Source organism: Salmo salar, chromosome 06 (assembly GCF_965601325.2).
Source record: "Salmo salar chromosome 06, fSalSal1, whole genome shotgun sequence".
NCBI lineage: Eukaryota > Metazoa > Chordata > Actinopteri > Salmoniformes > Salmonidae > Salmo > Salmo salar.
The window spans coordinates 469,432-482,500 of NC_138296.1; the positions used below are offsets into that span (position 1 = coordinate 469,432).

The 13,069-nt window shown below is 46.2% G+C and overlaps 1 protein-coding gene across 3 annotated transcripts in view; it reads left to right on the forward strand.

Moving 5' to 3' along the window:
* LOC106593728 (phosphoribosyl pyrophosphate synthase-associated protein 2) overlaps nucleotides 1-13,069 on the forward strand; it is a 36,980-nt gene that overhangs the window by 15,576 nt on the left and 8,335 nt on the right. For all 3 annotated transcript variants that reach the window (XM_082976202.1, XM_082976201.1, XM_082976203.1), the window contains exons 4-7: nucleotides 4,377-4,443; nucleotides 5,081-5,253; nucleotides 6,430-6,545; nucleotides 7,324-7,379. In XM_082976202.1, the coding sequence (XP_082832328.1) occupies nucleotides 4,377-4,443; nucleotides 5,081-5,253; nucleotides 6,430-6,545; nucleotides 7,324-7,379 (412 nt within the window). The remainder of the gene's footprint in view (nucleotides 1-4,376; nucleotides 4,444-5,080; nucleotides 5,254-6,429; nucleotides 6,546-7,323; nucleotides 7,380-13,069) is intronic.

A 13,069-nucleotide genomic window follows, 5' to 3' on the forward strand; every position in this document is an offset into this window, starting at 1 on the left:
CCATCCCCCCTCACCCCTCTCCTCCATCCCCCCTCACCCCTCTCCCTCCATCCCCCCTCACCCCTCTCCTCCATCCCCCCTCACCCCTCTCCCTCCATCCCCCCTCACCCCTCTCCTCCATCCCCCCTCACCCCTCTCTTCCATCCCCCCTCACCCCTCTCCTCCATCCCCCCTCACCCCTCTCCCTCCATCCCCCCTCACCCCTCTCCCTCCATCCCCCCTCACCCCTCTCCCTCCATCCCCCCTCACCCCTCTCCTCCATCCCCCCTCACCCCTCTCCTCCATCCCCCCTCACCCTCTCAGTCCCTAGTTAACAAAGTCGACGAAATCAGGGCAAGAGTTGCTTTCCAAAGAGATATCCAGGATTGTAACATACTCTGTTTCACGGAGACATGGCAAGCTGGGGATGTGGCTAGCTGGGGACGTGGCTAGCTGGGGACGTGGCTAGCTGGGGACGTGGCTAGCTGGGGACGTGGCTAGCTGGGGACGTGGCTAGCTGGGGACGTGGCTAGCTGGGGACGTGGCTAGCTGGGGACGTGGCTAGTTGGGGACGTGGCTAGCTGGGGACGTGGCTAGCTGGGGACGTGGCTAGCTGGGGACGTGGCTAGCTGGGGACGTGGCTAGCTGGGGACGTGGCTAGCTGGGGACGTGGCTAGCTGGGGACGTGGCTAGCTGGGGACGTGGCTAGTTGGGGACGTGGCTAGCTGGGGACGTGGCTAGCTGGGGACGTGGCTAGCTGGGGACGTGGCTAGTTGGGGACGTGGCTAGCTGGGGACGTGGCTAGCTGGGGACGTGGCTAGCTGGGGACGTGGCTAGCTGGGGACGTGGCTAGCTGGGGACGTGGCTAGCTGGGGACGTGGCTAGTTGGGGACGTGGCTAGCTGTACACGTGGCTAGTTGGGGACGTGGCTAGCTGTAGACGTGGCTAGTTGGGGACGTGGCTAGCTGTAGACGTGGCTAGTTGGGGACGTGGCTAGCTGTAGACGTGGCTAGCTGGGGACGTGGCTAGCTGTAGACGTGGCTAGCTGGGGACGTGGCTAGCTGTAGACGTGGCTAGCTGGGGACGTGGCTAGCTGTAGACGTGGCTAGCTGTAGACGTGGCTAGCTGGAGACGTGGCTAGCTGGGGACGTGGCTAGCTGGGGACGTGGCTAGCTGGGGACATGGCTAGCTGTAGACGTGGCTAGCTGGGGACGTGGCTAGCTAGAGACGTGGCTAGCTGGGGACGTGGCTAGTTGGGGACGTGGCTAGCTGTAGACGTGGCTAGCAGGGGACGTGGCTAGCTGGGGACATGGCTAGCTGGGGACATGCTGTCGGAGTCAATACAGCCAAACGACCAATCGGATTCCACACGTTTCAAGGTTGCTTCGATCACGTGGACTGGGATATGTTTCCAGGTGGCCTTAGATAATAACATTGACGTATACGCTGTGCTTATAAACTCGGTGAGCGAGTTTATAAAGAAGTGTATAGGAGATGTTATACCCACTGTGACTATTAAAACTTTCCAAACCAGAAACCGTGGATTGATGGCAGCATTCGCTCAAAACAGAAAGCACGAACCACCACATTTAACCATGGTGACTGGGAATATGGCCGAATACAAACAGTGTAGTTATTCCCTCCGTAATTCAATCAAACAGGCAAAACGTCAGTATAGAGACAAAATGGAGTCGCAATTCAACGGCTCAAACACGAGACGTATGTGGCAGGGTCTACCGACAATCACGGATTACAAAAAGTAAACCAGCCCCGTCGCGGACATCGACGTCTTGCTTCCAGACAAATTAAACAACTTCTTTCCTCGCTTTGAGGACAATACAGTGCCACTGACGTGCCCCGCTACCAAAGACTATGGGTTCTCCTTCTCCGTGGCCGATGTGAGTAAAACATTTAAGAGTGTTAACCCTCGCAAGGCTGCCGGCCCAGACGGCATCCCAAGCCGCGTCCTCAGAGCATGCACAGACCAGCTGGCTGGTGTGTGTTTACGGACATATTCAATCTCTCCTTATCCCAGTCTGCTGTTCCCACTTGCTTCAAGATGGCCACCATTGTTTCTGTTCCTAAGAAGACAAAGATAACTGAACTAAATGACTATCACCCCGTAGCACTCACTTCTGTCATCATGAAGTATTTTGAGAGACTAGTCAAGGACCATATCACCTCCACCCTACCTGACACCCTAGACCCACTCCAATTTGCTTACCGACCCAATAGATCCACAGAGGACACAATCGCCATCACACTGCACACTGGCCTATCCCATCTGGACAAGAGGACTACCTATGTAAGAATGCTGTTCATCGATTACAGCTCAGCATTTAACACCATAGTGCCCTACAAACTCGTCATTAAGCTCGAGAACCTGGGTCTCAACCCCCGTCCTGTACAACTGGGTCCTGGACTTTCTGACGGGCCGCTCCCCAGGTGGTGAAGGTAGGAAACAACATCTCCACCTCGCTGATCCTCAACACTGGGGCCTCACAAGGGTGCGTGCTCAGTCCTCTCCTGTACTCACTGTTCACCCACAACCTCAGGAGGCTGAAGAAATTTGGCTTGTCACCGAAAACCCTCACTAACCTTTACAGATGCACAATTGAGAGCATCCTGTCGGGCTGTATCACATCCTGGTACGGCAACTGCACTGCCCACAACCGCAGGGTTCTCCAGAGGGTAGTGAGGTCTGCCCAACACATCACCGGGGGCAAACTACCTGCCCTCCAGGACACCTACACCACCCGATGTCACAGGAAGGCCCAAAAGATCATCAAGGACAACAACCACCTGAGCCACTGCCTGTTCACCCCGCTATCATCCAGAAGGCGAGGTCAGTACAGGTGCATCAAAGCTGGAACCGAGAGACTGAAAAACAGCTTCTATCTCAAGGCCGTCAGACTGTTAAACAGCCATCACTAACACAGAGAGGTGGTTGCCTAGCTACAGAATTGAAATCATTGGCCACTTTAATAAATGGATCACTAGTCACTTTAAGAATATATTTCACATTACTCATCTCATATGTATATATACTGTATACTGTATCCTTCACTATCTAGTCTTTACTATCTATTGCATCTTAGCCACTCTGTCACTGCTCATCCATATATTTTATATTTATATATTCTCATCCCATTCCTTTACTAGATTGTGTGTATTAGGTGTTGATGTGGGATTGTTAGATATTACCTGTTTGATTCTGCTGCACTGTTGGATCTAGAAGCACAAGCATTTCACTACACTCGCATTAACATCTGCTAACCATGTGTACGTGACCAATAACATCTGATTTGATTTTAACAGAGGGGTAGTGTTTTAATATAGTAACTGTACCATGCCAGGGGATTGTCTGTGTGGAAGATTAAGTTGCTTACGCCACCCACGGGACACACTATTCAACAGCCAGTGAAAATATAATTCAAAGTTCTCAAACATAATTCAAAGTTCTCAAACATACGACTATTTTACACCATTTTAAAGGTACACTTCTCCTTAATGTAACCACATTGTCCGATTTCAAAAAGGCTTTAGGCTGAAAGAAAGAAACTTCAGAGTGTTTTCTATCCAAATCTACTAATAATATGCATATTCTAGTTCCTGGGCCCGAGTAGCACGCCGTTTAATTTGGGTACGTTTTTCATCCGGCCGTGAAAAATACTGCCCCCTACCCTAGAGAGGTTAATGACCTCTGCACAGAGGGATGGGGCTTCAAAGGCTTGGGGGGGGGAGGCTGTGAACTCTCTCCTGCCATTGCTGGGCTCAAAGGCTTTGACACCTCTCGCTTCCCAAACTTAGGCTCGTAATTTAACAATTTAATTCGTATTTTTACAGATGGCATAGAAGTTTGTTATTAAGGCACATGAAAGTTCACATGTTTGAGAAGGAATTTCTGCCAAAAAAAAAAACACATTTAGATTTTTTTAGTTTTTTTAAGTTGATGTTCATACGCCTCGTTTCCTGATACGGATCACAACATCCTCATCTAACTCTAAATCTATGTTCTGTAAAAACATGCTGAAAAATGTGGGAGCTCATCCTCTCATGACCTTTCTCTCTCTCTCTCTCTCTCTCTCTCTCTCTCTCTCTCTCTGTCTCTCTCTGTCTCTCTCTGTCTCTCTCTCTGTCTCTCTCTCTCTCTCTCTCTCTCTGTCTCTCTCTGTCTCTCTCTGTCTCTCTCTCTGTCTCTCTCTCTCTCTCTTTCTCTCTCTCTCTCTCTTTCTCTCTCTTTCTTTCTCTGTCTCTCTTTCTCTCTCTCTCTTTCTCTGTCTCTCTCTCTCTCTCCCTCGGTCTATTAAATTCTCCCTCTCTCCCCCTTCCCCCCTCTCTCTTTCTCTCTCTCCCCCTTCTCCCCTCTCTCTCCCCCTCTCTCTCTCTTTGTGTAGAAACACGTGTGCAGATCCAGGAGTCGGTTCGAGGCAAAGATGTCTTCATCGTCCAGACAGTGTCTAAGTACGAACACAGACCCAGACTACTGGATATAACAGAGCCCTCAAACCTCTCTATCACACACACTATCACACAGACCCAGACTACTGGTTATAACAGAGCCCTCAAACCTCTCTATCACACAGACCCAGACTACTGGTTACAACAGAGCCCTCAAACCTCTCTATCACACAGACCCAGACTACTGGTTACAACAGAGCCCTCAAACCTCTCTATCACACAGACCCAGACTACTGGTTATAACAGAGCCCTCAAACCTCTCTATCAAACCTCTCTATCACACAGACCCAGACTACTGGTTATAACAAAGCCCTCTATATATATATATATGTATCTATCTCTCTCTGTCTCCAGGGATGTGACCACTACCATCATGGTGTATATCTCTCTCTCTCCAGGGATGTGACCACTACCATCATGGTGTATATCTCTCTCTCTCTGTCTCCAGGGATGTGAACTCTACCATCATGGTGTATATCTCTCTCTGTCTCCAGGGATGTGAACTCTACCATCATGGTGTATATCTCTCTCTCTCTGTCTCCAGGGATGTGAACTCTACCATCATGGTGTATATCTCTCTCTGTCTCCAGGGATGTGAACTCTACCATCATGGTGTATATCTCTCTCCCTCTGTCTCCAGGGATGTGAACTCTACCATCATGGAGTTGCTGATCATGGTGTATGCGTGCAGGACTTCCTGTGCCAGGAGCATCACCGGGGTCGTCCCCTACTTCCCCTACAGTAAACAGTGTAAGATGAGGAAGAGAGGTTCTATCGTCTCCAAACTACTGGCCTCCATGATGTGTAAAGCAGGTGAGGACACACAGAGAGACACACAGAGACACACACAGAGATACATACACACACAGAGAGACACACAGAGACACACACAGAGAGACACACAGAGACACACACAGAGAGACACACAGAGACACACACAGAGAGACACACAGAGACACACAGAGATACACACACACACACACACACACACAGAGACACACACAGAGAGACACACAGAGAGACACACAGAGACACACACAGAGAGACACACAGAGACACACAGAGATACACACACACACACACACAGAGACACACACAGAGAGACACACACACACACACAGAGAGACACACACACAGAGAGACACACACATAGAGAGACACACAGAGATACACACACACACACACACACACACAGAGACACACACAGAGAGACACACACACACACACAGAGAGACACACACACAGAGAGACACACAGAGAGACACACACAGAGAGAGACACACACAGAGAGAGAGACACACACAGAGAGAGACACACACAGAGAGAGGCACACACAGAGAGACACACACACAGAGAGACACACACAGAGAGAGACACACACAGAGAGAGACACACACAGAGAGAGACACACACAGAGAGAGACACACACAGAGAGAGGCACACACAGAGAGACACACACAGAGAGAGACACACAGAGAGACACACACACAGAGAGACACACAGAGAGACACACACACAGAGAGACACACAGAGAGACACACAGAGAGACACACACACAGAGAGACACACAGAGAGAGACACACAGAGAGACACACACACAGAGAGACACACACACAGAGAGACACACAGAGAGACACACACACAGAGAGACACACAGAGAGACACACACACAGAGAGACACACAGAGAGACACACACACAGAGAGACACACACACAGAGAGACACACAGAGAGACACACACACAGAGAGACACACAGAGAGACACACACACAGAGAGACACACAGAGAGACACACAGAGAGACACACACATACTGAACATAGTGTTCTCTCCTTGTTCTGAATGTGTCTGTCTGAATATCCGTCCGTCCGTCCGTCCGTCTGTGTGTGTGTGTGTGTGTGTGTGTGTGTGTGTGTGTGTGTGTGTGTGTGTGTGTGTGTGTGTGTGTGTGTGTGTGTGTGTGTGTGTGTGTGTGTGTGTGTGTGTGTAGGTCTGACCCATCTCATCACCATGGATCTTCATCAGAAGGAGATTCAGGGTTTCTTCAACATCCCAGTGGACAACCTGAGAGCTTCTCCCTTCCTACTGCAGTACATCCAGGAAGAGGTAGGACTACACTACCCACAACCCCCTCCTACTGCAGTACATCCAGGAAGAGGTAGGACTACACTACCCACAACCCCCTCCTACTGCAGTACATCCAGGAAGAGGTAGGACTACACTACCCACAACCCCCTCCTACTGCAGTACATCCAAGAGGAGGTAGGACTACACTACCCACAACCCCCTCCTACTGCAGTACATACAGGAGGAGATAAACCAACACTACCCACAACCCCCTCCTACTGCAGTACATACAGGAGGAGGTAGGACTACACTACCCACAACCCCCTCCTATTGCAGTACATCCAGGAGGAGGTAGGACTACACTACCCACAACCCCCTCCTACTGCAGTACATACAGGAGGAGGTAGGACTACACTACCCACAACCCCCTCCTACTGCAGTACATACAGGAGGAGGTAGGACTACACTACCCACAACCCCCTCCTACTGCAGTACATACAGGAGGAGGTAGGACTACACTACCCACAACCCCCAGTACATACAGGAGGAGGTAGGACTACACTACCCACAACCCCCAGTACATACAGGAGGAGGTAGGACTACACTACCCACAACCCCCAGTACATACAGAAGGAGGTAGGACTACACTACCCACAACCCCCAGTACATACAGGAGGAGGTAAAACTACACTACCCACAAGCCCCTCCTACTGCAGTATACACAGGAGGTAGGACTACACTACCCACAACCCCCTCCTACTGCAGTATATACAGTAATAGGTGATGTGTGTCATTGATGTGTAGTTTTCTTCCTCAGATTCCTGACTATAGAAACGCAGTGATAGTGGCCAAATCTCCAGCCTCAGCCAAAAGGTATCCTACTGTCTGTATTGTATCGCTAAATGTAGCTGTTACTGTCTGTATTGTATCGCTAAATGTAGCTGTTACTGTCTGTATTGTATAGCTAAATGTAGCTGTTACTGTCTGTATTGTATCGCTAAATGTAGCTGTTACTGTCTGTATTGTATCGCTAAATGTAGCTGTTACTGTCTGTATTGTATAGCTAAATGTAGCTGCTACTGTCTGTATTGTATCGCTAAACGTAGCTGCTACTGTCTGTATTGAATAGCTAAATGTAGCTGTTACTGTCTGTATTGTATAGCTAAATGTAGCTGCTACTGTCTGTATTGTATAGCTAAATGTAGCTGCTACTGTCTGTATTGTATAGCTAAATGTAGCTGCTACTGTCTGTATTGAATAGCTAAATGTAGCTGTTACTGTCTGTATTGTATAGCTAAATGTAGCTGCTACTGTCTGTATTGTATAGCTAAATGTAGCTGCTACTGTCTGTATTGTATAGCTAAATGTAGCTGCTACTGTCTGTATTGTATAGCTAAATGTAGCTGCTACTATCTGTATTGTATAGCTAAATGTAGCTGCTACTGTCTGTATTGTATAGCTAAATGTAGCTGCTACTATCTGTATTGTATAGCTAAATGTAGCTGCACTGTCTGTATTGTATAGCTAAATGTAGCTGTTACAGTCTGTATTGTATCACTAAATGTAGCTGCTACTGTCTGTATTGTATAGCTAAATGTAGCTGTTACTGTCTGTATTGTATCGCTAAATGTAGCTGCTACTGTCTGTATTGTATCGCTAAATGTAGCTGTGACTGTCTGTATTGTATAGCTAAATGTAGCTGTTACTGTCTGTATTGTATAGCTAAATGTAGCTGCTACTGTCTGTATTGTATAGCTAAATGTAGCTGTTACTGTCTGTATTGTATAGCTAAATGTAGCTGCTACTGTCTGTATTGTATAGCTAAATGTAGCTGTTACTGTCTGTATTGTATAGCTAAATGTAGCTGCTACTGTCTGTATTGTATCGCTAAATGTAGCTGTTACTGTCTGTATTGTATCGCTAAATGTAGCTGCTACTGTCTGTATTGTATAGCTAAACGTAGCTGCTACTGTCTGTATTGAATAGCTAAATGTAGCTGTTACTGTCTGTATTGTATAGCTAAATGTAGCTGCTACTGTCTGTATTGAATAGCTAAATGTAGCTGCTACTGTCTGTATTGTATAGCTAAATGTAGCTGCTACTGTCTGTATTGAATAGCTAAATGTAGCTGCTACTGTCTGTATTGTATAGCTAAATGTAGCTGCTACTGTCTGTATTGAATAGCTAAATGTAGCTGTTACTGTCTGTATTGTATAGCTAAATGTAGCTGCTACTGTCTGTATTGTATAGCTAAATGTAGCTGCTACTGTCTGTATTGTATAGCTAAATGTAGCTGCTACTGTCTGTATTGTATAGCTAAATGTAGCTGCTACTGTCTGTATTGTATAGCTAAATGTAGCTGCTACTATCTGTATTGTATAGCTAAATGTAGCTGCTACTGTCTGTATTGTATAGCTAAATGTAGCTGCTACTATCTGTATTGTATAGCTAAATGTAGCTGCACTGTCTGTATTGTATAGCTAAATGTAGCTGTTACAGTCTGTATTGTATCACTAAATGTAGCTGCTACTGTCTGTATTGTATAGCTAAATGTAGCTGTTACTGTCTGTATTGTATCGCTAAATGTAGCTGCTACTGTCTGTATTGTATCGCTAAATGTAGCTGTGACTGTCTGTATTGTATAGCTAAATGTAGCTGTTACTGTCTGTATTGTATAGCTAAATGTAGCTGCTACTGTCTGTATTGTATAGCTAAATGTAGCTGTTACTGTCTGTATTGTATAGCTAAATGTAGCTGCTACTGTCTGTATTGTATAGCTAAATGTAGCTGTTACTGTCTGTATTGTATAGCTAAATGTAGCTGCTACTGTCTGTATTGTATCGCTAAATGTAGCTGTTACTGTCTGTATTGTATCGCTAAATGTAGCTGCTACTGTCTGTATTGTATAGCTAAACGTAGCTGCTACTGTCTGTATTGAATAGCTAAATGTAGCTGTTACTGTCTGTATTGTATAGCTAAATGTAGCTGCTACTGTCTGTATTGAATAGCTAAATGTAGCTGCTACTGTCTGTATTGTATAGCTAAATGTAGCTGCTACTGTCTGTATTGAATAGCTAAATGTAGCTGCTACTGTCTGTATTGTATAGCTAAATGTAGCTGCTACTGTCTGTATTGAATAGCTAAATGTAGCTGTTACTGTCTGTATTGTATAGCTAAATGTAGCTGCTACTGTCTGTATTGTATAGCTAAATGTAGCTGCTACTGTCTGTATTGTATAGCTAAATGTAGCTGCTACTATCTGTATTGTATAGCTAAATGTAGCTGCTACTGTCTGTATTGTATAGCTAAATGTAGCTGCTACTGTCTGTATTGTATAGCTGAATGTAGCTGCACTGTCTGTATTGTATAGCTAAATGTAGCTGTTACAGTCTGTATTGTATCACTAAATGTAGCTGCTACTGTCTGTATTGTATAGCTAAATGTAGCTGTTACTGTCTGTATTGTATCGCTAAATGTAGCTGCTACTGTCTGTATTGTATCGCTAAATGTAGCTGTGACTGTCTGTATTGTATAGCTAAATGTAGCTGTTACTGTCTGTATTGTATAGCTAAATGTAGCTGTTACTCTCTGTATTGTATAGCTAAATGTAGCTGCTACTGTCTGTATTGTATAGCTAAATGTAGCTGTTACTGTCTGTATTGTATAGCTAAATGTAGCTGCTACTGTCTGTATTGTATAGCTAAATGTAGCTGTTACTGTCTGTATTGTATAGCTAAATGTAGCTGCTACTGTCTGTATTGAATAGCTAAATGTAGCTGTTACTGTCTGTATTGTATAGCTAAATGTAGCTGCTACTGTCTGTATTGTATAGCTAAATGTAGCTGCTACTGTCTGTATTGTATAGCTAAATGTAGCTGCTACTGTCTGTATTGAATAGCTAAATGTAGCTGTTACTGTCTGTATTGTATAGCTAAATGTAGCTGCTACTGTCTGTATTGTATCGCTAAATGTAGCTGCTACTGTCTGTATTGTATAGCTAAATGTAGCTGTTACTGTCTGTATTGTATCACTAAATGTAGCTGCTACTGTCTGTATTGGTGCTGTTAGACTGCTACTGTCTCTGTAGCTGGTAACTCTATAACTACAGTCTGGGTTAGGGTGGTGCTGTTAGGCTGCTACTGTCTCTACTCTGTAGCTGGTAACTCTATAACTACAGTCTGGGTTAGGGTGGTGCTGTTAGACTGCTACTGTCTCTACTCTGTAGCTGGTAACTCTATAACTACAGTCTGGGTTATGGTGGTGCTGTTAGACTGCTACTGTCTCTACTCTGTAGCTGGTAACTCTATAACTACAGTCTGGGTTAGGGTGGTGCTGTTAGCCTGCTACTGTCTCTGTAGCTGGTAACTCTATAACTACAGTCTGGGTTAGGGTGGTGCTGTTAGGCTGCTACTGTCTCTACTCTGTAGCTGGTAACTCTATAACTACAGTCTGGGTTAGGGTGCTGCTGCTAGACTGCTACTGTCTCTACTCTGTAGCTGGTAACTCTATAAATACAGTCTGGGTTAGGGTGGTGCTGTTAGGCTGCTACTGTCTCTACTCTGTAGCTGGTAACTCTATAACTACAGTCTGGGTTAGGGTGGTGCTGTTAGACTGCTACTGTCTCTGTAGCTGGTAACTCTATAACTACAGTCTGGGTTATGTTGGTGCTGTTAGACTGCTACTGTCTCTGTAGCTGGTAACTCTATAACTACAGTCTGGGTTAGGGTGGTGCTGTTAGCCTGCTACTGTCTCTGTAGCTGGTAACTCTATAACTACAGTCTGGGTTAGGGTGGTGCTGTTAGACTGCTACTGTCTCTACTCTGTAGCTGGTAACTCTATAACTACAGTCTGGGTTAGGGTGGTGCTGTTAGACTGCTACTGTCTCTACTCTGTAGCTGGTAACTCTATAACTACAGTCTGGGTTAGGGTGGTGCTGTTAGACTGCTACTATCTCTGTAGCTGGTAACTCTATAACTACAGTCTGGGTTAGGGTGGTGCTGTTAGACTGCTACTGTCTCTACTCTGTAGCTGGTAACTCTATAACTACAGTCTGGGTTAGGGTGGTGCTGTTAGGCTGCTACTGTCTCTACTCTGTAGCTGGTAACTCTATAACTACAGTCTGGGTTAGGGTGGTGCTGTTAGGCTGCTACTGTCTCTACTCTGTAGCTGGTAACTCTATAACTACAGTCTGGGTTAGGGTGGTGCTGTTAGACTGCTACTGTCTCTACTCTGTAGCTGGTAACTCTAACTACAGTCTGGGTTAGGGTGGTGCTGTTAGACTGCTACTGTCTCTGTAGCTGGTAACTCTATAACTACAGTCTGGGTTAGGGTGGTGCTGTTAGGCTGCTACTGTCTCTACTCTGTAGCTGGTAACTTTATAACTACAGTCTGGGTTAGGGTGGTGCTGTTAGACTGCTACTGTCTCTACTCTGTAGCTGGTAACTCTATAACTACAGTCTGGGTTAGGGTGGTGCTGTTAGACTGCTACTGTCTCTGTAGCTGGTAACTCTATAACTACAGTCTGGGTTAGGGTGGTGCTGTTAGCCTGCTACTGTCTCTGTAGCTGGTAACTCTATAACTACAGTCTGGGTTAGGGTGGTGCTGTTAGGCTGCTACTGTCTCTACTCTGTAGCTGTTAACTCTAGAACTACAGTCTGGGTTAGGGTGGTGCTGTTAGGCTGCTACTTTCTCTACTCTGTAGCTGGTAACTCTATAACTACAGTCTGGGTTAGGGTGGTGCTGTTAGACTGCTACTGTCTCTGTAGCTGGTAACTCTATAACTACAGTCTGGGTTAGGGTGGTGCTGTTAGGCTGCTACTGTCTCTGTAGCTGGTAACTCTATAACTACAGTCTGGGTTAGGGTGGTGCTGTTAGACTGCTACTGTCTCTACTCTGTAGCTGGTAACTCTATAACTACAGTCTGGGTTAGGGTGGTGCTGTTAGACTGCTACTGTCTCTGTAGCTGGTAACTCTATAACTACAGTCTGGGTTAGGGTGGTGCTGTTAGGCTGCTACTGTCTACTCTGTAGCTGGTAACTCTATAACTACAGTCTGGGTTAGGGTGGTGCTGTTAGACTGCTACTGTCTCTGTAGCTGGTAACTCTATAACTACAGTCTGGGTTAGGGTGGTGCTGTTAGGCTGCTACTGTCTCTGTAGCTGGTAACTCTATAACTACAGTCTGGGTTAGGGTGGTGCTGTTAGGCTGCTACTGTCTCTACTCTGTAGCTGGTAACTCTATAACTACAGTCTGGGTTAGGGTGGTGCTGTTAGGCTGCTACTGTCTCTGTAGCTGGTAACTCTATAACTACAGTCTGGGTTAGGGTGGTGCTGTTAGACTGCTACTCTCTCTAATCTGTAGCTGGTAACTCTATAACTACAGTCTGGGTTAGGGTGGTGCTGTTAGACTGCTACTCTCTCTAATCTGTAGCTGGTAACTCTATAACTACAGTCTGGGTTAGGGTGGTGCTGTTAGGCTGCTACTGTCTCTACTCTGTAGCTGGTAACTCTATAACTACAGTCTGGGTTAGGGTGGTGCTGTTAGACTGCTACTGTCTCTACTCTG